The 25,478-nt window shown below is 35.7% G+C and overlaps 1 protein-coding gene across 2 annotated transcripts in view; it reads left to right on the top strand.

Moving 5' to 3' along the window:
• BRIP1 (BRCA1 interacting DNA helicase 1) overlaps positions 1–23,850 on the top strand; it is a gene marked incomplete at its 5' end in the record, with an annotated part of 117,483 nt that extends 93,633 nt beyond the window's left edge. Inside the window, 5 exons of one of the 2 annotated variants that reach the window (XM_081108822.1) lie at positions 7,435–7,547; positions 14,125–14,207; positions 17,519–17,752; positions 19,669–20,496; positions 23,039–23,850. In XM_081108822.1, the coding sequence (XP_080964948.1) occupies positions 7,435–7,547; positions 14,125–14,207; positions 17,519–17,752; positions 19,669–20,496; positions 23,039–23,136 (1,356 nt within the window). In that variant the 3' untranslated portion in view covers positions 23,137–23,850. Of the gene's footprint in view, positions 1–7,434; positions 7,548–14,124; positions 14,208–17,518; positions 17,753–19,668; positions 20,572–23,038 lie in introns of those variants that run through there. The other variant, XM_081108823.1, reaches the window with a different exon arrangement.
• Between the last annotated feature and the right edge of the window lie 1,628 nt (positions 23,851–25,478).

Raw genomic sequence — 25,478 nt, 5'->3', positions numbered from 1 at the left:
GCCATTTGGATTGTAAAGAGTAATTGCAAATTTACAAGAAATTGAAATGATGTATTCATATATAAGTTAATTCATTTTAATGAAAAATAAAAGACCAAGGAAAGATAATATAATTTTGTTTATTTAATTTAATAGTTGTTACATTAGCTCTATTTCATTTATAACTAATACTTCCTAGAACAATGGTTGTCATAGGCAAAGTGATCATTATAAAGTATTTGTCTGAACATGGTGTAGGAAATTTTGAAAATCTTTAAGATGTTATATCTGACAAGGGATAAATCCCAGCTCTACACCTTTTATGCTGGGTGACATTCCACATGCCACCTAATGCTTTAAACCTTATTTTTCTAATCTGTAAAATGGAATAATAACATATACCACTTAAGATTGTTGTGAGGATTTAATGAAATAATATGTAGTAAGCACTGCACTGTTCATGGAAAGAACATTATAGGAGTTCAAAATGTTGCTGTCATTTATCATTATTATTTAAATAGTAGAGGCCTGGTGCATGAAATTCATGCAGGGGGAGGGCGGTATCCCTCAGCCCAGCCTGCACCCTCTTCAATCCGGGACCCCATGGGGGATGTCCAACTGCTGGTTACAGGGATCGGGCCTAAACCGGCAGTCGGTCATCCCTCTCACAATCCGGAACTGCTGGCTCCCAACCACTCGCCTGCCTGCCTGCCTGTCTGCCTGATTGCCCCTAACCACTTCTGCCTGCCAGCCTAATCACCCCCTAACCACTCCCCTGCTAGCCTGATCGATGCCTAACTGCTTCCCTTGCTGGCCCTATCGCCCCCAACTGCCCTACCCTGACAGCCCGATCGCTCCCAACTGCCCTCCCCTTTTGGCCCCATCACCCCTAACTGCCCTCCCCTGCAGGCCTGGTCCCCCCCAACTGCCCTCCCCTGCCGGCTTGGTCACCCCTAACTGCCCTCTCCTGCTGGCCTGGTCTCCCCTAACTGCCCTCCTCTGCAGGCCTGGTCCCCCCCAACTGCCCTCCCTTGCCAGCCTGGTCACCCCTAACTGCCCTCCCCTGCCAGCCTGGTGGCCCTTAACTGCCTTCCCCTACAGGCCCGGCCCCCAACAACTGCCCTCCCCTGCAGGCCTGGTCCCCCCCTAACTGCTCCTCTGCCAGCCTGATCGATGCCTAACTGATCCCCTGCTGGCCCAATTGCCCCAACTGCCCTCCCCTGCTCTCCCGATCACCCCCAACTGCCCTGCCGGCCTGGTCACCCACAACTGCCCTCCCCTGCTGGCCTAATCGCCCACAACTGCCCTCGCCTGCCAGGCATCTGTGGCAGCACTCTTGTGTGTGGGTGTGACGGTCAATTTGCATATTACCCATTTATTATGTAGGATATGTTTTTATTGATATTAGAGAAAGAGAGGCAGGGAGAGGGAGAGAGAGATAGAAACATTGATGAGAGAGAAACATCAATTGGTTGGCTGTCTCCAGCATGCCCCTGCTGGGGACCAACCCCACAACCTGGGCATATGCTCTGACTGAGAATTGAACTGGCAACCTCCTGGTGCATGGGTTGATGTTCAACCACTGAGCCACACGGACCAGGCTCATTTATTATTAACTAGAGGCCCGATGCATGGATTCGTGCACGGGTGAGGTCCTGGGGGTGGGGGTTGGGTCACGATCGGCCCTCTGGGCGGGCAGTGGGACACCCTTGCCAACCTGGGATCCCGTTCCATCCTGTTGACGTTTGCGCAGGTTGTTGGGAGCCACCTGGCGGCCGCTTTTATATCCTTCCTTGTGGAGCGTCTAAGGAGGGGAAGCGGACAAGGTTCCTGAAGCTGCCTTCCAGGAGGCCTGCGGCACTGTCAGGATCGTGCCAGCAGTGCTGGTCTGGCCCATTCTCCGGAGATTGGACCTGCAGGACTACTGAGGGAATGTGTGGCTGCCGCCAGGCTGGTGGGCTGCCAGGACGGGTTGGTCAGCTGAGTGGTGCTTCTGCTGTGGGAGCGCACTGACCACCAGGGGGCAGTTCCTGCGTTGAGCGTCTGTCCCCTGTTGGTCAGGGCATGTCATAGCAACTGGTCGACTGGTTGTTCGGTCATAACTGTCACTTAGGCTTTTATATATATGACCTTTGGTTCCCCGCTTTCCTAGTTTTTACTTTCTATTTAGTTAACTCATAGTCAATTTCTGTTTTTGGTTTATAAGTTATTCCTTTAAAATGGATTAACCCAAAGTATCTTTTTCCATAAACTTCTCTTGTCTTCTCTGGGTGGATCACTGGATTGCTTCTCTTAGTGGCTAAAACGTTGGAGTCATTTTAGACTTTTCCCTCTTTAATAAACTCCACATCTACTTTGTCACTTAAGTTCTTTAGGTCCACAATGTGTTACAAACTGGGCCTCTTTTCCATTCCTTTTGCCTTTCCAGGTAAGGCCCTCATCACTCTTGCACCAAATTCATAGTGTGTTGTCATTCCTCAACTCCTCTTCTATATACTGTAATCAAATTTCATATTTTAGCACTTATTTACTTGATGGCCATTTGCCCTCATATTTTTTTCTGATCTTTGTAAGCTCTTATTTGGAGGCAAAAAATATTTTTAACTCATCCTCGTATTTCTAGTTCCTTTCACAGATCTTGCACACAGTCAAAATTGTAAATATTGGACTGAATTGAGTGTTTCTTAAGCTACCAAAAATTTCTTCCTCGCATTATATCAATTTTTCTACTTTAAATGTTATTTTTAATGTTTCTAAAGAATTCTTTTTTATTTAGGTTCCTTTGTTAAGCTTTATTGAGGCATAGTTAACTCTGTGGCTGGCATTCTCGAGAGCTGCTTAAAATACGTCCTTGTTTTCATTCAGTTAGTGTCTAAAAAATTGAAACCATAATACATAATTTCCTTTCACTCAGAACTTGTACTTTTTACAGGTGAACTTTTTACAGGAAAAAGCTTATTAACTTATATATTTGAATAGGTCAGTCTGAATTATGTATACTATACCTTCTGACCCAGTAGAAAAGTATTTTACTCTTGGGACTATGTAATTTTAAAGATTTTTCTGAAGACCAGATGAAAGCTGGGTTTTTAGTACCCTTTGGTATGGCATTGCTTTTACTAGGAATGTATTTTTATGCCCTGTAATTAATTCTGAGTCTCTTTGAAAAGGGATATGATTATAATATCAAATTCAATGACTAGATAGCAGAATTTATTATGATTTCTTTTCCAGCAAAGAAGTAGTTTAGTTTAACACAGTCTCTGTGTGTTACTCCCAAGATAGAAAATGAATGCAAATTCAGTCACTTGGAAAAGTGAGAGATTGTTGATATCCTTTAATAAGTGGAGCCATCGAGGCAATAAATAATGGATCAAATGCATTAGTATTGTTTCAACTCTCAATTTTAAATTTGATTAGGTCATTGCTGACTGGTTATATATGCTTTGATTCTTTTACACCAGTGTCTTTGTTGTGTATGAAGTTATTTTGCTTTTATTGATGTTTCATTGCTTCTATTGATCTGTCTTAAGATTTACTAGCTAATTCTGCCTTTTCCAATCTGTTATTAAGCCCATCCAATGAATTTTTATTTATTATTGTATTTTTAAGGTGTAGAATTTTCATTTGGTTCTTTTTTATAATTTCCACTTTTGAGATCCCCCAAATTCATTCATTAAGTCACATGTTTTAAAATTATATAAATATAACAGGTACTTTAAAGTCTTTGTTAATTCCAACAGCTGGGCCCTTTCTAGATTCGTTTCTATCGACTACCATTTCCCCCCCCCCTGATTATGGGCCACATTTTTCTAAGAATTTTTATTTTATGTTGGACATTATAGTTGGTACATTATAGTGATTATGGATTCTATTCTCTGTATTGATTTTTGTGGGTTTTGTTCTTGTTGTTGTTGTTTTGTTTTGTTTTTGTGGGGAGGTCAGATAGTAGTCAGTCATCCTAAATTTATATGGGCATGGTTTAACAATTTGTTAGGGGAGATATGGGAAAACCTAAAAGTACACATCCTTAAACTCTTGTCTCCCTTCTTGTCAGGGTTTAGTTTAAGTCTTTTGGCAGGCTGGTTTATAATTGACATTGCTCTAAATTATGGTCCGTATTCCTAACATAATACCTTGCCATGTGTATATGTCTCTGTGTATATATGTTCCTTTTAAAAAATTAATAAATATATACATGCAAAATTTTCATGTCAAAACATATACATCTGTTTTCTTTAAATATATTTTTTTGATTTTTTTACAGAGAGGAAGGGGGAGAGATAGAGAGTTAGAAACATCGATGAGAGAGAAACATCGATCAGCTGCCTCCTGCACACCTCCTACTGGGGATGTGCCCGCAATCAAGGTACATGCCCTTGACCGGAATCGAACCTGGGACCCTTCAGTCCGCAGGCCAACGCTCTATCCACTGAGCCAAACCGGTTACGGCTATACATCTGTTTTTTAATAATCCAATATTTATCTCAGAGTAACTGTAATATGTTAAATTGATCCATTTGGTGTACATTTATGTTGTTTTCTATTTTTCTTCAGTTCAAACAGAGATGCAATGCATATCCTTGTACACATTATCTATCTTTTCTTGTGGGAAAATATAAGCACATTTGGTAAATATTTGTCAGTATTGTATAAATGAAAACAATGGGATTGTTAAATTTACATTTCTTTGCTTACTAGTAAAGTTAAGCATATTTTCATGTGGGTTACCAGGAATTTATCATTCATTTTTGATGACTTGCTTTCTCATAGACATTACTCACTTTTCTCTTTGGTAAGTAGCTCAGATTTTGTTATTGGTCATGTGTATGAGCTAATTGTATGTTTGATGACAACACCTTTCTCCAGTTTTTAATTTGCCTTCCAATGTTACTTGTGGTGGTTTGGGACCATGAAAGATTTAAAAAAATATATTTTTATTGATCTCAGAGAGGGGGCTGGGGGGGGGGAGAAGAGAGAGAGAGAGAGAGAGAGAGAGAGAGAGAAAGAGAGAGAGAAACTTCAATGATGGCAGAGAATCATTGATTCTCCTGCACGCCCCTACTGGGGATCAAGCCTGCAACCTGGCATATGCCCTTGATTGGAATTGAACCCAGGACCCTTCAGCCCGCAGGTATACGCTCTATCCACTGAGCCAAACTGGCTCTGGCTGAAAGATTTTTAATCAGGAGTTGAGAGATCCAGCTTTTCATATACCTGTTGGCTATTTGTATGTTTTCGAATTTTAGATATAAACCTCTTATCAGACATATGATTTGTAAATATTTTCTCATGTTCTGTAGGTTGTGTCTTTTCATATTGTTGACTAGTGTACCAGTGCACGGATTCGTGCATATTGAAAGTAAATTAATTAGAAGAAATATTTTAATATCACTATTTGTGTCTTGCTAATGAAAAGAAAATAGGATTCTACCGAGTCTCCTATCTACCTACTCCAGGACTTCTGTGAGGATCAAATGAGATGAAGCACGAGAAAACACTTCACAAACATTTGGTTGAACTGTAAAATGTTTGCACCTGGCTATAAAGCAAGTTGAGTTCCCGGGCTGAAGAAACTCCAAGGATGCTAGTTGCTAGGGAGAGGAAGCCGGGTGTTGCTACGTGACATCATTACCTGGCGTCCACAGCCACTGTTTCTGGGCCGGGCTGGGCTGTGGGCTGCATTTTGCGCCATGAGGTCTTGGCAGCATTGGCTGCAGTTTGGTGGAGTGTCACTCCGGGGTGGTGGCGGGACCTGTGTCCCACTTGGGGGAAGCCAAGTGTTGGTTTGTTGGCGCCAGGTCCATGGTGCCATTTATTTTTAAATGGCCAGTGCGCATCATGGCAGCTCCTGCGTTGAGCGCCTGCCCCCTGATGGCCAGTGAGTGTCATAGCTACTGGTTGGAGAGACAGACACTTAGCCTTTTATACATATAGATTGTTTTATTGTGCAGAAGTGTTTTAGTTTGATATAGTTCCACTTGTTTGCTTTTGCTTTTGTTGCCTGTGCTTTTGGGTGTCATATCCAAAAAACAATTGTCAAGACCAAAGTCAAGGAACTTTTCCCATTTTCTTCTAGGTCTTTTATGATCTCAGGTCATATATTTAAGTCTTTAATTCATTTTGAGTTGATTTTTATGTATAGTGTAAGATAAGGATTCAGTTTTAGTCTTTTGCATGTGCATGTCCATTTTCAATCACCATTTCCTGAAGATACTATCAATTCTTAATTGCATTGATTTTTTAATATTGTGTTTTCTAGTCTATGTTTCATTTATTTCTGCTCTCATCTTGTTTCCTTCTGCTAGTTTTGAGATTAGTTTGTCTTCTTTTATTAGTTTCTTAAGGTCTAAAGTTAGGGTGGGGTTTTTTTGCGATTATTTTTTTAAATATAGGTGTTTATTGCTTTAAACTTCTTGTTTAGAACTACTTTTGCTGTAGGAAACCATTGTTTTGGTTTCCCTTTTCATTTTTACCAAGATATTGATTTTCTTTTGATTTTTTTCTTTAACCCATTGGTTATTCAGGTGTGTTAATTTCCACGTGTTTGTGAATATTTCAATTTTCCTTGTGTTATTGATTTCTAATTTCATGCTCTTGTGGTTGAAAAGGATACTTGATATGATTTCAGTCTTAAAGATCTTAAGACTAATTTTGTGACCCAACATATATTATCCTGGAAAATGTTTCATGTGCAGTTGAGAAGAATGTGTATTCTGCTGCTGTAGATTTAAGCCAAATTGTAACAATAACCCTTTAAATGTGAGTGGTCTAAACATTCTAATTAAAAAGCAGAGATTATCAGACTAGATAAACATAAAAGAATGAACTGATGAATGAATTCCAAAATCATTATTCTAAATGAAAAAAGACAGGCACAATTACATACTCTATGACATTTACATGGAATTCTAGAAAAGACATAACAGCAGATCGTTGGTTAATAGGGTCAGTAGTGAAGGAGATTAACTGAAAAAGGGATAGGAGGGAAGTTTTGGGGTGCTGAAAATATTCTACATTCTGATTATGATTATATTTATCAAAACTTGTCTCCATGTACATTGGAAATTTGTGAATTTTATTGTATGTGCATTATTTCTCAATGCAATTGATATCACATGGAATTTATTATGTATATGTAGGAACTTGGGGAATGTAAGGATGAATAGATGACTTGGGTGGTGAACACACAATGTAATAAACAGATGATGTATTATAGAATTGTACACCTGAAATCTATATAAATTTTATTAACCAATGTTACCCCAATAAATTCAATTGAAAAAGTAAATTTTTAAAAAAATTGTTTTAAATGAATTGAAACAAATTTAGCACTGAAAAACAAAATCTCTCTACCCTACTAAAATGATGTTTGAAATGTTAGAAGTTAATATGATTTTTTAAATGAGCTTTAATTACCTACTATATTTTAATATATTTTTAAATTATTATTAGGTTGAACTAAAGCGCCAATATAATGACCAGCATTCAAAATTGAGAGGTCTTTTACCTGGTCGTCAATGGTATGAAATTCAAGCATACAGGGCCTTAAATCAGGCCCTAGGTAGGTAAGTGGAGTGAAATTTAATGTAATGTTATTGTAACATTATCTGTGAGCAGGGCTCTATGTAGAGTTAGTCTTACTACTTTACTCCTTTTAAGAAATTAGGTAGAATTTTATTTCACTGGAACCCTAGTTACTTGTACATTTTCAGTGATAGATGTTACAAGTGAAAGTTGCAAAGAATCAGTGGAATAAATGAAACTCAAAACAAAACTCACTTTGCTAAAGTTTAAAGATTTTTGGTTGTTCAAACAATGAATGACACACCTTTGTAGAAGATTACTAGCAAATAATAAAATTTTTGTCTTAATGACCATCAGACTCAGATGATGATTTTTTTTTAAAAAAATATTTTTTTATTGATTTCAGAGGAAAGGAGAGGAGAGAAAGAGACAGAAACATCAATGCTGAGAGAGAATCGTTGACCGGCTGCTTCCTACATGCCCCACAGTGGGGATTGAGTCCACAACCCAGGCATGTGCCCTGAGTAGGAATCGAACTGTGACCTCCTAGTTCATAGGTTGATGCTCAGCCACTGAGCCACACTGGCCACACTCAGATGATGATTTTATGCATAAAAAAGCAAACCATTTAAGAAGAGTTAAACTAAACCATGCTTGTGATACCAAAGAATTAACACAAACTGACAATAAAATTTAATTATAATACTCCTTTTTCTAAGGATTCTGGTTCATTAAGATTTGTACTTTGTAGAATTAGTTTTTAAATCACCATTTTATATTGTAATTTCATATTGTAAGGCACCAACATTTAATTAATACACTTTTTACTTCTCCAACTGAAATTATTTATTCTATAAGAAACCTTAGTATTTTATACATTATTTATGGTGTAGTATATATCTCATTGTATTATATTAACTTGTTATTTCTCTGTTTCCTTCCCTAAGCATGTATTATACATTTTTGTATTTTCAGCAACCATATCTCAGCTTGGGCATAGATGGTTAATTAACACATTTCGTACCGCTCAGGAGTTTTCTCGTGTTTCGCGCGCCATCTGTTAAGGACCGCTCACGAGTGTTCTCGTTTTTCATGCCCATGGAAAAAGGAGCGAATCTAGATACTTATGTAAATTTTGTTTGGTCCCTCTTCATAGAGGAAAATGTTTTACGCAGTACCATATGTTAAAAAAGTACTAGGAACTTTAATTGTTTAATTGTTTTTGTAAATAAAAATGTTATAGTTATTGAAAAACAACACCTAAAGTGCATTATGATGATTTAAATAACGTGCAGTTTGCCCAAAAACGTGCGGTCCCTGGTGTATGTCTTACAGATTTCTATGCGGTACACAATGTGTTAATAGATGGTTTGTTGAATTAGTGGAAAATGCCAGGTTCAGTGCTTTTTTTCATTTTACCGTATTGGTCAGAGAGCTAGAGCCTCAAAACCTACTTTTCTAAAACGGAATAAAAAGGATGTATTTGTAATATATATATATATATATATATATATATATATATGTATGTATTTGTAATATATATATGTGTGTGTGTGTGTGTGTGTGTATATATATATATGTATGTATGTATGTATATATCTCCTATCTAATAAAAGACAAAAAGGGTAATTGACCCTACCTTCACTATGCTTCCCATTGGCTAATCAGGGCGATATGCAAATTTACTGCCAACAAAGATGGCGGCCGGCAGCCATGCAGCTGAAGCGAGCGGGAGGCTTGCTTGCTCCAGTGATGGAGGAAGCCAAGGTTCCCTGCCTGCCGCGGCCTGGCTCTGAGCTCCAAAAGCAACAAAGTTTCAATTATAGAAGTTAAACAAACCCCAGATACCTGTTTTCAGCAGGCCGAGCAGGAGTCATCTCTCAGCTCCAGTGACGGCAACAAAGTTTCAATTATAGAAGGTAAATAAATCCCAGAATAAAAAAAAAGAAAAAAAGGAGAGGCTGGGAGCTTCAGTCGCCGGCCAGCCTGAAAACGGCCCTCAGCCCTTCACCTAGACTGGGCAAGCACCCCAGTGGAGACCCCCACCCTAAAGGGGGTGTGGCCAGCCTAAAAACAGCCATCAGCCCCTCATCCAGGATGGCCAGGCACCTAAGTGGGACTCCCATCCTGATCCGGGACACCCTTCAGGGCAAACCAGCCAGTCCCCACCCGTGCACCAGGCCTCTATCCTATATAGTAAATGGGTAATATGCAAACTGACCCTAACAGCAGAAAGACTGGGAATGACTGGTCACTATGTCACACACTGACCACCAGGGGGCAGACACTCAATGCAGAAGCTGCCCTCTGGTGGTCAGTGTGCTCCCACATGGGGGATCTCTGCTCAGCCACAAGCCAGGCTGATGGCTGCCAGTACAGCGGTGGTGGTGGGAGCCTCTCCTGCCTCTTCAGCAGCGCTAAGGATGTCTGACTGCAGCTTAGGTCTACTCCCCACTGGCAAGTGGACATCCCCCGAGGGCTGCCGGACTGCCAGAGGGATGTCTGATTGCCAGCTTAGGTCCAATCCCCCGGGGAGCAGGCCTGAGCCAGCAGGTGGTCATCCCCCGAGGGGTCTCAGACTGCGAGAGGGCACAGGCTGGGCCGAGGGACCCCCCCGCCCTGAGTGCACACATTTTTGTGCACCGGGCCTCCAGTATATATATAAAGGCCTAAGCGGCTGGCCAACCAGCCAACTGGCCGGTAGCTGTGATGCGCACTGACCACCAGGGGGCAGATGCTCAACGCAGGAGCAGAAACCTCAGGCATGGAAACATGGAACAGACTGATGAATCTCAGAGAGAGGGGGGGTAAAGGGGAAGGGCGGGAAGAGATTAACCAAAGATCTTATATGCATACTAGAGGCCTAGTGCACGGTTTTGTGCACCAGTGGGGTCCCTCGGCCTGGCCCCAAGGGGTCCCGGATTGTGAGAGGGCGCAGGCCAGGCCGAGGGACCCCACCGGTGCACGAATCTGTGCACTGGGCCTCAAGTATTGATATATAATACTGTAGTTATAGTATTTTATTAATTAAAAAATGGGTAACAACTGTCATTGATTTTAAGGGCAACAGTATCAATAAGTAACAACTTATAGAAACATGTCTGTTTAAAAGCCAAGTAAATATTTTACATCATTTGATCATACTCATAATGTGTATTGATTGACATAAAAGGTGCTTATACTTAGGCACTGTCCTTACAAGGGATATGTTTAGAGGGTCTAAAGTAAACAGAAACAAATTATGTTTGAAAAGTGTTATCTTTTTTTAAGGCCACATGAGTATTTGAAGTAATATAAGTCCTTGAAATGTAATAACAGCTTTCAGGAATGTACCATATGGTTTTGTGACCAGAGTATAACTGCACTATGAGTTTCCTAACAGGGCTGCTTTACTAAAAGTACCTTTGTCTCAAGTGGGCGTAATTCATTTGAGCAAGGCAGTATGAAAACAATGGGAAAATGAAAAGGTGAAACCTGTTTTTCTGAACTGTTTTGTTAACTTAAATGCCTTTCTTTGCTAGGGCACTTTAAATATAAACTGTAGTGGAACCAAAACAGAGTGCCAGCCTGACTTTCTAATGATTTTTGACACTGTCCTATAATGTTGGCAATATCCATCTTCCCATTCTGCCCAAGTCTCTGTGGAAAAATCAAACGTTTATATTAATCTTCACCCTTTCTCAAAATCCCATGATAGTAAAGGAATTAAAATGCCAAACCTACAAAATTAAAAAGGAACGGCAGAGGGGGGACAATGACAGACGAAATGTCAGCAAATTCTGAACACTGGAAAACAGATGAATGATTGAATAACTTAACAGGCAAGAGAAAACTGAAATTTAAATCCATAGTCATGAAAGCTAAGAAGATCCTCCAGATTCAGTCATGGAAAAGCTTAGGACTTGGGGGCATTCTAAAGTTTCAGTTAAAGTTAAGGTTAAACACAAGAGGATTGGTTGCAAGTTAGTATAAAAAAATAGTTTGATAGCTCCCTCCCCCATTCAGGTTTACTCTCTAGAGCAGTGGTTCTCAACCTTCTGGCCCTTTAAATACAGTTCCTCATGTTATGACCGAACCATAAAATTATTTTCGTTGCTACTTCGTAACTGTAATGTTGCTACTGTTATGAATCGTAATGTAAATATCTGATATGCAGGATGGGCTTAGGCGACCCCTGTGAAAGGGTCATTCGACCGCCAAAGGGGTCGCGACCCACAGGTTAAGAACCACTGCTCTAGAGAGATTAAACTAGAGTCTATATATTCTTCAATTCCTAGTACAGCTAAGGATGTATTAACAATGGGGATTAAGAAAAGTCTACCTACTGAATGTCAGAACTCCATCTCCTTTTTCTTATCAGTTCTGAGTAAGCTGACAATCTTATATCTACAGATCAGGAAAGTACAGTATTTCTTTTCCAGGAAACTGACCACTCCATGAGTAAGGGTCTACAGATAGTGACAAAGTGGCCCCGCTTCTACCAGATTACCTTACTGAAGCGGTTCTCAACCTGTGGGTCGCGACCCCTTTGGCAGTCGAATGACCCTTTCACAGGGGTCGCCTAAGACCATCCTGCATATCAGATATTTACATTACGATTCATAACAGTAGCAGCATTACAGTTATGAAGTAGCAACGAAAATAATTTTATGGTTGGGTCACAACATGAGGAACTGTATTTAAAGGGCCAGAAGGTTGAGAACCACTGCCTTACTGCAAAGCCTCTTAACCTATAAGCCCTGCTCATAATTAGAGCTGCCAAGAATTAGTGCCTCACCCTTAATAAGTCCCAAGAGTCTTTAGATATTCAAAGAATATCTGTATCATGAGATATAGAAACCAAAACAATAGCAAAATAATACCAACAAAACAAAACAAAATAGGGTGGAAGAACTCATAGAAAACAGAAACAGTGCAATAGAACAGGGGTTAGCACACTTTTTACATAAAGGTACAGATAGTATATATTTTAGGCTTTTCATGCCATATATGTTTTGCATCCAAATTCTTGTTTTTTCTTTAACCCTTTAAAAATGTAAATACCACTTCTACCTTGCAGACTGCACAAAAACAAGATATGGGCCAGATTTTCCCTGTGGTTCATAGTTTGCTAAACTCTGGATAGAAGAAAGCTTTTTAAAAATTAAGTATCAGTAATATTTATAGAGAGGTGAGCTAAGTGCCTTCAAAAAGGAAGAACAGAAAATAAGAAAAAGCTCCTAGACATTAACATGATAGCAATAAATTTTAAATGAAGAATTGGGCTTAGAAGATAAAATAGAAATTTTCCAGATCAAAAAGACAAAGGGAAAATAGGAAAGAACTTGAAAAAAAAAAAAAAGTCAGTATGTAAGAACCAACTTCTGATATGATCCATATCATATCAGACTAGAGAAAATAAGGGAAAGGAACATAGCAAAGAAATAATTTTCAGAAAAATGTTCAGAATTAGAGGGCATAATTTTCTGATTGAAAGGACTCAATTCACTTATTTTTAATTAAACTGATTATTTCTTTATCCTAGTCAATTATACTTTTCAACTCCAAAAAAGTGTGCAATTCTACTCCTAGTTATATATCCAAGATAATAAAAATTTTGTATTCATACCAAAACTTGTACACAAATGTTATAGCACTATTGTTTATAATCGTCCGAAGATGGAAACAACCTAAATGCCCATTGACAAAATGTGGTATATTATTCAGCCATAAAAAGGATTGAAGTACCAATGTGCAATACAAGTAACCTTGAAAACATCATGCTAAGTGAAAGAAGCCAGATACAAAATGCTGAATATTGTATGATTCCAGTTATAGGAAATGCCCCAAATAGGCAAATCTGTAAAGACAAAGTAGAGTAGAGGTTGCCAGGGGTTAGGGAGAATAATTGGGATAAGTGGGAGTGACTAATAATGGGCACTGGGATTTTTTTGGTGAAATAAGAATGTTGTATAATAGTGGTGTGGGTTTCACCACCTTATAAATATACTAAAAACCACTGAATTATATGTTTACTTTTAATATTTTTTGCAAATCAAATCCAACAATCTATAAAAAGAATAATGCATCATGACCATATGTGATTATCCTAGGAATGAAAGGCAGGCTCAATATTCAAAAATTTGCCAGTATAATCTACCACATTAACAGTCGAAAGAAGAAAAACTACATGAGCATATGAATTGGTGCATATAAAAGATTTTTGTAAAATTAAACATTCACTTATGATAAAAACTCATTAAACTAGAATAAAAGTCATCTACATAAAACTAACAATATAATGCACGAGGTGAAAAATAGTCTGTGTGGCTAAGAAAAGTTTTGGAAAATATATTTTTTTGCCTTTCAAAATAGAATGCATATAACATTTTGGGATGTTGAGTTATCAGTAGTCAGCAGAAGTATGTGATTTGGTTACAGAACTACTTTGGTACAATGTATTGAGTATAACCTTGTTCATAATAATTAGTTTGATTAAAGGAATATATGTGAGTTTGATTAAAGGAATATAAACCAATGACACGTAATTGATTTTTTCAGTCTTCTATCTTTTCCATTAGATATTTAGCTTTTATTTTCAAAGTTATATCTATTTTATTTTCTTCCTGTATTTTATAGATGTATTCGACACAAAAATGATTGGGGAGCTCTTATTTTAGTGGATGACCGCTTCAGGAGTAACCCAAGTCGATATATATCTGGTAAGATTCTCAGGTTGGCTTAGAGCAGTGATGGCGAACCTTGTGAGCTCGGCGTGTCAGCATTTTGAAAAACCCTAACTTAACTCTGGTGCTGTATCACATATAGAAATTTTTGATATTTGCAACCATAGTAAAACAAAGATTTATATTTTTGATATTTATTTTATATATTTAAATGCCATTTAACAAAGAAAAATCAACCAAAAAAATGAGTTCGCGTGTCCTCTGACACGCGTGTCATAGGTTCGCCATCACTGGCTTAGAGTAATGAATTAATAACAGTCTTTTTTTTTAAAAAAAAAAAATATTTTATTGATTCTTTACAGAGAGGAAGGGAGAGAGAGAGTTAGAAACATCGATGAGAGAGAAACATCGATCAGCTGCCTCCTGCACATCTCCTACTGGGGATGTGCCCGCAACCCAGGTACATGCCCTTGACCGGAATCGAACCCGGGACCCTTCAGTCCACAGGCTGACGCTCTATCCACTGAGCCAAACCGGTTTCGGCAATAACAGTCTTTAATGACTTTTATTTTTAAAGACAATTGGATAGAGAATTCTAAGTTAAATGTATTGGGGTGACATTGGTTAATAAAATTATGTAGGTTTTAGGTGCACAATTCTATGCTATATCATCTGTATATTGCATTGTGAGAATTTGAATATTTAGATCAAACATGAAAAATCAATATTGAAAGGAATTCTAGCCTTTTAGTGCTTATGTGTTTGCAAAACAATCTTTATAGAGGAGAATCTGGTTAGTTATCAACATAGTATTAATCAATTAGGATCCTTCAATTTCATAGAATATGGGATTCGACTCAGTTACACTAATAATTTATTTAGCATTGTCAGGGGTAAAAGCTGTTCTACAGAAATGACTTTTCTGAGAAATATTAAGCTTTTTCATTTAAGCACATCTCCTTTTGTTGCTTAGGATTCTTTATTCTTTCATTCTGGGTTATGTTGAAGTTTGTTGTGTTTCTTGGTTTGCTTGTCTAGAAATTGCTTCAGTTATTATAGGGTTTATGTTAGACAGAGCTCATATTTTCTAAAAGGAAAAACACTATTGCATGCCCCAAAATCAAATAGTCATTCTCCCCCCCTCATTCAGATGAACAAATATTATGTCCTATTCAGGTGGTCCCTGACTTTCATTGGTGTGACTTAGGATTTTTCTACTTTACAATGGTACAAAAGTTTTACACTTTGAATAGAAACCATGCTTTGAATTTTGAATTTTGAACTTTTCCTGGGATAGTGATATGTGGTAGGATACTCTCTGGTGATGCTGGGCATTATAAAATAGGTTTCATATTAGATGATTTTGACCAACTGTAAGCTAATGTAAGTGTTCTGAGCACATTTAAGGTAAACTAAGTTAAGCTGTGACATTCGGTAGGTAAGGTATTTTAAATGCACTTTTGACATACAATATTTTCAACTTACAGTGGGTTTATTAAGATGTAACCCCATCATGAGTTGATGAACGTCTGTAGTCTTTATTTTGCAGTAACACAATCCCTTTAGAGGCAATACCAGAAACCCATCAGTTATTGAAGAACTGTTGGAAATATTTGCATCTTTATTATTATCTTTAATGCTAGAAAGTTCGTACTATACTAAAATGAAAAGGTTCTAAATTTAAATTTGTTTCAAATTAGCTTTCTATGAGTATGGACTATACTTTTTCCATTTCAGAGCCTAATTACTATATTTGGTTTGATATCAAAACATATCCACCTTGGATGGATTAAAGCAGCAAATGTTGCCTTATTAGTCTTGCTTTTGAATGTAAAGCAAGCAATTGTGCTTAGGTCAAGACATAACTACAAGCAAAATGTTAAGTGCTTATGTTTAGTCAGCAGGTGGAGCTCATATTCTTTCAAATTTCAAAAGTAAACTGACATTTTACACTGAAAAGGCTTACTTTGATTACAAAATAATCAAAATGGAAGAGGTAACTATAGTGCTAAAATTTCTTCATATTATTAGGTGGTGTAATTATTTTCTCCTAGCAACCAAAAATAAAGAACTTTAAAGGAAATTCATATTTAATTTTTTAAATTTTAAAATCTAGAACAATTTTTTATCTTATAGTTCAGATTTGTTGAGAGATTTTTTTTTTGAATTAAATACGTATTTTTATTTCTGTCTGGTTTTAATTTTTTTTTTTCTTGAGACTCAAAGTGTGAAATTTTTTCTTATCTGGGCAATAATAGCACAAAATACAAATTTCTTTTGATGACTGATATCCGTTTAAATTCAATTTTTATACATATAGACTGATATAAAAATTCCATTAAAAAACAAAGGAATATATTTGAAATCAAAGATAGTTACCATAGTGACTTTTTATTTTTTATTTTAAAAATATTTTTTTATTGATTTTTAGAGGGGACGAAGGAGAGAGAGAGGAATCAAGCCTGCCACCTGGGCATGTGCCCTGACTAGGAATTGAACTGGCAACCTTTGGTTGCCCAGGACAATATCCAACCAACTGAGACACACAAGCCATGGCCACAGTGACTTTTTAAATTACTCTGAAAGGTGATGATAATTTTAGTAACAGTAGAGAAAATTTATTTTTTAAAAGTTTGAATATCTGATTTTGAATTTCATTCTGAAGTGAGTCTTACTATACAGCCCGTTAGATTCATTTATGGTTCATTTTTATGTAGTTTTCATATGTCATAGATCAAATTTTTTCCCTTACAACTTGATTATTTGTATATTTTAAAAATAATGTAATATTTAGATAGGACATGCTTTACTCATAAAACAATGTTATTCCTTTTGGCCCCCAGAGTAGTTTAAGGTATATTTGGAATTAGGGGGGAAAAAGGAACAAAAAACCTATGAGACTGAAATCTTGAATTTATTTTTGCAACAGGAGTGAAATTTAGAAAGTATGCAAAATTGTGTTGTTTACAACTTCTAGTTTTCCTATAATGAAAAAGCAGCCAATTTTTGTGGGGAATTGTGAAATTAAATTTGCTTTATTCCCGAGTTATTCTAAAGTGACAAAAATTTCACCCTTCCTCACTTTACTCTCATTGCCTCTTTCCTCTCCCCAGTTGACAATCGTTGCATATAAAGAGAAATGTTACTGATATATGAGCATATTGTACATATGACGGTAAAAAGGCAGGAAAAGTATTGAGAACCATTCTATGTACTCTAAATTCTACATTACTTCATTAGAAAAATTATCCAAGTTTTTCTTAATACACAATATCATCATAACCAAATATCATAAATAATATCATAAAATAACCGAAGTTTCTTCCCTGGGTTTACTTTTTCCTTAGGACTTTCTAAATGGGTACGGCAGCAGATTCAGCACCATTCAACCTTTGAAAGTGCCCTGGAATCTTTGGCTGAATTTTCTAAAAAGCACCAAAAGTTCATTGATGTATCCAAAGAGGACAGAAAGTCCATACAGGACAGCCAGTCTACACTTGAAGTGGCTTGTTTGAAGGACAATACCTCACCTTACTTTTTAGAAGCAGCAAATCATCTATTACCAGAAAATCCTAGGGAAGGTAAAGCAATAATGTGTGTCTAAGGACTAAAATGTAAAATGAATAACTAAAAGTTCATCTCTCCCAAGTGACATCACCTCCAGGAAGGACAAATGTATGAAAAGCTTTGTCCATTTTCATTTGATAGAAAAGTCTTCCATTATATTTAGTGAAGTGATATTTTTGTGTTGTAGATTAATGTCCTTAAATACCTTGGTTTGTAATGTAAAGTATTATTATAAATTAGTGAAGTACTAAAGTATATTGGAATGGGAACAAACTTTTGTCAGGAGAGCTGAGCACATTTTCTGATTTTCCATTAACAAACTTTGCTGCTACTCCCAGCTGGCATGACTCAGTGGTTGAGCGTTGACTTATGAACCAGGAGATCATGGTTTGATTCCCCAGTGTGGGGCCTGCAGGAGGCAGCCGATCAATGATTTTTTCTCATCATTGATGTTTCTATCTCTCTCTCTCTCCCTTTCCCTTCCTCTCTGAAATCAATAATAAAAATATATTTTAAAAAATAACAAGAACAACTTTGCTACTAACTAGCTTTGTGACCAGGAGCAAGTCACTTAACTTTTTTGAGTCTTAATAGAAAAAGGATTATCTGCATACCTATCCCTCAAAGTTGGATAGTAAAGATTTAATAACATAAATATTACAGCATTGTAAAGTACTATGCATATGCTAGGTGTTTTTCTAAAGGTTATATTGAAAATTGGTCTCACTTATAGGTCTTTTTCTTACATGAATTTCTTAGTTTAAGGAAATGAAGCCATGTATTCTAAATGATAAAAAAAATATTTCAAAATATATTAGAATATAATGGTCAGTATCAGGAATTGACAAACTATGGCCTCTGGACCAAATTTGGTCTGCTATCTGTTTTTTTAAATATAATTTAATGGAACACTGTCACATCCATTCATTTATATATTATATACAAAGGTGGAGTTGAGTAATTGTACTTATTACACTAGAACAGCACAATTGAGTAGTTGTGACAAATACAATAAGACCCACAAAACCAAAAATATTTGCTGTCCGGCCTGTGATAGAAAAAGTTTGCCAAACTGTGTATAAATATATATATATATGATTGGTATTATTTCAGTTGTTTTAATGAATATATGATAGATTAATATATCAAATTTTAAATATTTTATAGTATGTGCTTCTATCTATATACATAAAATCCTCAGCGACCATTACAAATGGATGACTGGGCTACTGGACTGGTAGCTATGACTCGCACTGACCACCAGGGGGCAGATGCTCAACACAGGAGCTGCTCCCTGGTGGTCATTGTGCTCCCACAGCCAACCTCCCGTGGCTGGCCAACCTCCTGTGGTTCCTACCCCCGGCCAGCTGGCCCCAATCGCCGGCCAGGCCGAGGGACCCCACCTGTGCACGAATTCATGCACTGGATCTCTAGTATACAATAAATGTCATAGTGAATTCAAGGTAATTATATTGGTAATTAGGAAACCTAGGTTCTAATTCAGGTCTGAGTACTAACCAGTTTTATATCTTAGTCTGTGTAGTGTCAGTTTCCTTAAGGGAATTAGTCTAGGTCAGTAACTAGTTAGTGGATTTAAAAAGTAAATTGTTACAGCCTGTTCCCTCCGTTATTCATCCCTCTTCCTCTTTTTACTTCTTTTCTCATTCACTCCCAAGGTTTCTGGAGAGGGATTTGAAAATATACCATACAGCATTATAACTTGGGTTAGGACTCACTGGAGACATAAGGTTCTTTTCAGAGTTAATATTTTGTGATTTACATTCTAAGATGGAAGTCCTGCTACTGGTTGTGGGCTTAGAATTTTGTCTTCTTTACAGTTATTGTAGTATTTCTAACAAAAATCATTTTGATAAAAGAATTATTATGCTAGGAACAGAAAGTTAACATTTTTACATTTTTGTACTCCTAGATGATCCAGAATTATTGGAAGAGTCTGGCCAGGCAATGGAAGCAGAAAACATTGGGATTTCCAGATCCACAAGCCCAACCTTCAGCAAACAAACAAATAGAGTTAGCTGGTCTAGTTCTAATTCTTTGGGACAGTGTTTTTCTAGTAAAATTCTGACTACAGCACCTAAGTTTAGGTCATCAGAGGACTGTGCCTCTAGTTCTTCCACTTTCAAAACAGAAAAGGATTGTGAAACTGTTTTGCCACTCACTGATAAATTTGAGTCCTCATCTCTAAGAGTAAACACGTCATTTGAACCATGCCCTCAGACAGAAACTGTTATTCCATCAATAAAGATTGAGGCTGCTCTTTTTAAAAAAGATCATTCTGAACAGCTACCTTGCTGTAAAGAAGCTCTGGATCCAGACCTTGAATTATCTCTAGTGAGTGAAGAAGATAAACTTTCTACTTCAAATAGAGCTTTTGAAACAGAAGCAGAAGATGAATCTATCTATTTTACGCCTGAACTTTATGATCCTGTAGATACAAATGAAGAAAAAAATGAACTAGTTGAAACTGATAGAGACAATAGATTGGCCAATAATTCAAATTGTATTTTAGCTGAAGATCTTTTTGAAACTAGGACTACAAAAGAAGTAGATTCAGCCAGGAAAATGAAAGTTGAGGATTGCCCAGACACAAAGTTAAATAGACTCATGCATATTGAAGAAAGTAAAGTTGATGATATTGGTAATAATATAAAAACAACTCATATAAATGAATTGGAAGTGGGGAAAACTCATGAAATGGATATAAAGGACTTTAAACAGTCTCCTCCCCAAAATAAAGGTGTGTTCCCTGGTATTAGATAATAATACTTAACTGTATTATTGTACTTATATTAAACTCTTATAAATGATAACTTATACATTAGCAAAGTATAATTTTTTAAAATTTGAGATATATTTTTTACTTTAATTGCATTAGAGTTTTAAAAGTATAGTAAGTTCTGAAATATAAGTTTTACTATTCTTGAGTTTTGATAAAGAGATTCATTCAAAATATTTTCTTTCAACAGTCTTCCTTAGCTAAGTGCAATTCAAAATTAATCAGTCTAAAAGATAATAGTTGTCTAGGGCATCTTAAATTTTACATAAACATTTATATATTGTACTTTTCTTCATCCATTTGTTTTCATCCAATACATAAAAATTAACAACAGTGTAAATCAGTTATGTTTTATTATAGATTTTGCCTCAAATTAGTCTGACATTTCTTTTAGAAATCAAAGTTTTCTTAAAATTTTTATTCCTGTATTAAACTGTCTAAGAATTAAGAATTAAGGAAGAAAACTGCATGCATTTTAAATTGACGTCTTGCATTTGTTTGATAAATTAAAATCAAGCATATTTTAAGCAAACTTATGTAAAGTTATAAAATGCCAAATGAAGGACTCCGAATTTTCAATTCTGATTATCTAGCTTCATTATCATTGGGAGGAAAAGTGACATGTTTTAGCATAAAGGCTTTAATTTTGCAACTATTAAGATAAAAAACTTCATATGTAAATTTGATAAGTAAATGTAAACATGTAACTGTAGCTTAAAAATGTTCCCTTACAGCTCAGTAAGTCTTTCGGTAAGTTTTGACTAGGTTTTGTGAATGGAGCTATGCTTCTTATCAAAAGTGGTTATAAAAGAAGCTCTCCTCTGACATCATTCCAAAATTACATTCACTGATCCTTTTCTAAGAAATATCTATTATTTTATGGACATTTAGGCTTCTTGTGAGTGATTTGAATTGAAATTTTACGAGCTGTTGAAGTTGTGGAAGTGGCTTATTATTTTCAAGTCAGAATTCCCAGCAATGAAGTTTATTTTACATTTATGTGGATGATAAATTATTACATATGCATGTGTTTACTTTTATTTTGATGGTATTTAGATTGAATACAGCTTAACTGTTTTATAGCATTGGATGCCATAACTCTTAAGCATAGTTCAAATTGATAATTTACCAGTTAAAGCATTCATCTAGAAATTGGGATGTACTATATCCCACCTCGTATCACATTTTTTTTTAGTTGATCAATGAGTAACAAGTTACAAAGCATTAGATTAGAAGGTAATTTCTAAATTGTTTTCAAAGGGTATAATCATTTCTCCTCTCTGGTATATTTTTAAATTTGTCGGTAAGGGTAGTGGAGTAGTAGAAAGAATACCAGCTGGAGGAAGAAAAGAGATTTGGGCTCTATTCCTGGCTCTGCCACTAAATAGCTTAGTCATGTTGTCAATTACTGTGCCTTTTAGGGGATGTTTTAATTGTGAAATGCAGGATTTAGCACTATAAAATCATGTATATCTCAGCTTTAAAAATCTATAAAGGAATATGTTATTTTACTCTGAATTACTTTTCATTTGCTTTTGTTCTAAAATGAGTAAAGTTAAGCAAACCATTTTATAGAATAGATGAAATGATACTAATCTACCTTTAAGGGACTAATTTTATGAATATGTACATAATAATTTGAGAAGCAAGATATTTATTTCAATAATTCTGTGCTTAAAACACCTTTAGAAAAATTGGTAAACTACATGAGAAAAACCAGGCACATTATATTTTATTCATATCTTAGTGTTATTATCCAAGTTGATCTCAAATACCATCTCCTTTCCCTAATATTTATTCCTTCCAAACTGTCTAAAACTAAAAATTTCTCTTATTTGGAATGTATGTAGAGATGTGCCACAGCTTTTAGTAATTCCAAGAGGTGTTTCAAACATTTTGTATAATGTCAATTTTGAATCAGGTATATATTGTGTCCTTAGTTTATAATTTTGACTGAGTGGATATTGCAAAAGTACTAACCTATATAATACAGTAGGTTGTAGAACAGTTTCATTAGTGATTACATGCTTTTTAAAGACGTTTTAGAGAGTTGAATACATTAAAATATATAAAAGCATTTAAAAGAGTACCTGGCAGATGGCAAACTATCAGTTATTAGTTAGTAAATCAATCATATCTGGAGTGCATCCTTACTTTATATGAAACTTCCTAATGATGATGAAGATGATAGATAGATAGATAAATAAATAAATAGATAAACCAACAATAAAGAATCATTGTATGTGATGGCCAGAGGGAAGAGGGGACAGGAGCTGGTGGAGGTGGGCAAGGGGTGGGAGAATGGGGATATCTGTAATACTGTCAATAATAAAAATAAAGTTAAAAAATAAAAAATAAAGAATTGTTATATGGTTAGAAGGAAAATTATTTGGTTTATTCTTTAGGACTTTTGAGATATTTAAGATAGAAATTGCTTATCAGGTAATTTGCTTTACCCATTTGATGCATATGAAGTAATTATCTAATACTGAATTTATTCAAGGGCTGAAAGTTTATAGAACATACAAGCCACGAACCAGGAAAACTACCAGTTGGAGAAAGGGCTTTATTCATGGAAGAAAGGTACAATGTAAAGAGTAGATAGTACCTGTCTTGACTATTGAAATTTAGATGAATCATTTAAAACTTGTAATAGCTATGTTGGAAATTAATGACAACTCTTACTCTGCTACTACTATGCATTTAATTATTACATGGTTTTAAATTTAGCACTGTTCCAAAGTTCACACAAGGCTTTGTTTTTAGTCTTCCTTATGATCTTTAAGACATTAATTTTTTTAAAAGGCTTTCCTATATTATTTTTCTGCAATAGACTATGTCATGTTATTTTCCTGTGGTAAAACACATTCAAAATATTTAATTCTTTAGGATTGCTTATAAAATTTTACAAAATCAAAGTGCCTGATGTAAAATTACTTGAAAGACTGGTTATTGTACTCGTTTAATCTCAGTGATGTCATTTTTTTGGGTATATGATTACCTAAAAATTACTTTTGCTTGTGCCCTTTTTAATATTTATTAATGAGCTAGACAAGATTTTACTTTAACCTTTATGAATTCTTGGTAGTTTTTAGTCTTTTGTAAATAGAAAGTTACTAATACTGAAAATTTTATTAATAAAAAGTAAACTTAAGACTGTATCAGACAGTGAATGTCTAAGGAAGCTAAAACCATAACATGAAGTATCTGCAGCTGTTAAACATACAATAGAGAACATCACTTTAGGGAACGGAAATTTAGACGGATGACCTAGGCTTATTAATTCTCTAGCCTTAAACGATTTTCATGCCTACGAAAAAAAAAAAAAGAATTTTGTTTCTTAAGCTTTCACTTGATAGAACGAACCATTAGCTGCCTGGCTTCCTGTACTCTACAATGGAGCCTTGTTATAATATCCAAGGGATCTGAGCCAGTGGATCACCTTATTGGTGAAACCTCCTAAGAATGAAGTGCTTTCAGTAACTAAACTCTTGGACTAGGTCCAAAACAGCCCATCTTATACCAAATTCCACTCTATAATGAACGAGCTTCAATGTATTAGAAAGAAAACAAAAGCTATATGAAACTTACTATTCCCAGAAATTAACCTTTGAAAATCCAAGCATAAATAGTGATTAAAAGGAATATTTATTAACAAGGCATAGTCATGTAGATATCTTACTATTCTTCATAATTGATTTGTATTTTTTTAAATCTTGGTCTTTTCTAAGCAGTTTCTATGATTTTGAAGCTCATGCTTTTCCCCAAAATTTCATCATTTCACATTAAATTATTTTACATCAGTATTTACAAAGCTCAATATTAAAATGTTTCATTTGGCCTCTTGCTATTATAAAATATGAGATTATATAATTGGAGTATCATTTATGCAAACTAAGTTAGATGCCATCATTTATATATGATTCATAGTAGTTGAAAAGATTTAAGGATATTAAATACTGATAGTTATTATTTTGTATCAACTATTACCTAGGTATATTTTCTCTTATTTTCAAACTGCCTTATGGTATTCATACTTGAATATTAACCATTCTTTCAACCATTGATCTCTCTTATGTGTTGTAAAAGGACACAAGTACCCTGCCCTGCCAGTCAGGACTTTATTGTATTATTTGTGGAACTGAACTATTACCTAAAGCAGAAGGAGGTAGGAAATATAAAAAATTACTTTGTGTCATCCTTAGTATAGGTTCACCTAAATTGCAATAAAGTAGATTGGTGTATTAATATTTTCATATTTTAGTCTTTAAAGTTGATTGTTAATATACATTGACTTTATTATCATTAGACTTGGAAACGTTCCAGTTCCAGCTGCTGACTTACTTTGATCAAGCTACTTAACTTTTTGGAATTTGTTTTCTCATTTTAAAATGGAGATAAATAATTTCATAAGAAATAAATTAAACTTTATGAATACCAATGCAGTAGAGTACATTAAAACTTTTTTAAACATCAGGCAAAGAGAAAGATAACAGAATTGGGGGTCAAAGAAATGAGTGTGAGCTTTGGCCCTACTATTTACAGAGTGGCCTTGGTCATAGTATTTTACTTTATTGAGCTTTGGGTTTATTTTCTAGTGGGGAAAGGTGAGCACTACCTACCTAAGAAAATTATTGTGAGGATTAAATGAGATGATATACAGTATGTGAAAGTGCTCTATAAATTCTGGAGTACTGTGCAAATGTTAGTTGTTAGGAAACTAAAACAGTAATCTACAGTAATTGTTATCTCAGCATCGCACCTTCAAATTTGGCTGAAAAACACTTAGGGCTTCTTCGGGAAAAAAGTTCTATGTAGTTATTCTTTTACTAGCAAGACTTAAGTATTGTGAAGACTTATTTTCTGTTTTTTTTGGTTTTTTTTTACATTTCATTTTAGTATCTTAAAATATATATACATTGAAAACACACACACACACACAC

This window comes from Myotis nattereri (genome assembly GCF_964212035.1).
Source record: "Myotis nattereri genome assembly, chromosome: 16".
Lineage (NCBI taxonomy): Eukaryota > Metazoa > Chordata > Mammalia > Chiroptera > Vespertilionidae > Myotis > Myotis nattereri.
The sequence above is the reverse complement of the archived record's forward strand: the minus strand, read 5'-3'. Positions and strand labels throughout refer to the sequence as shown.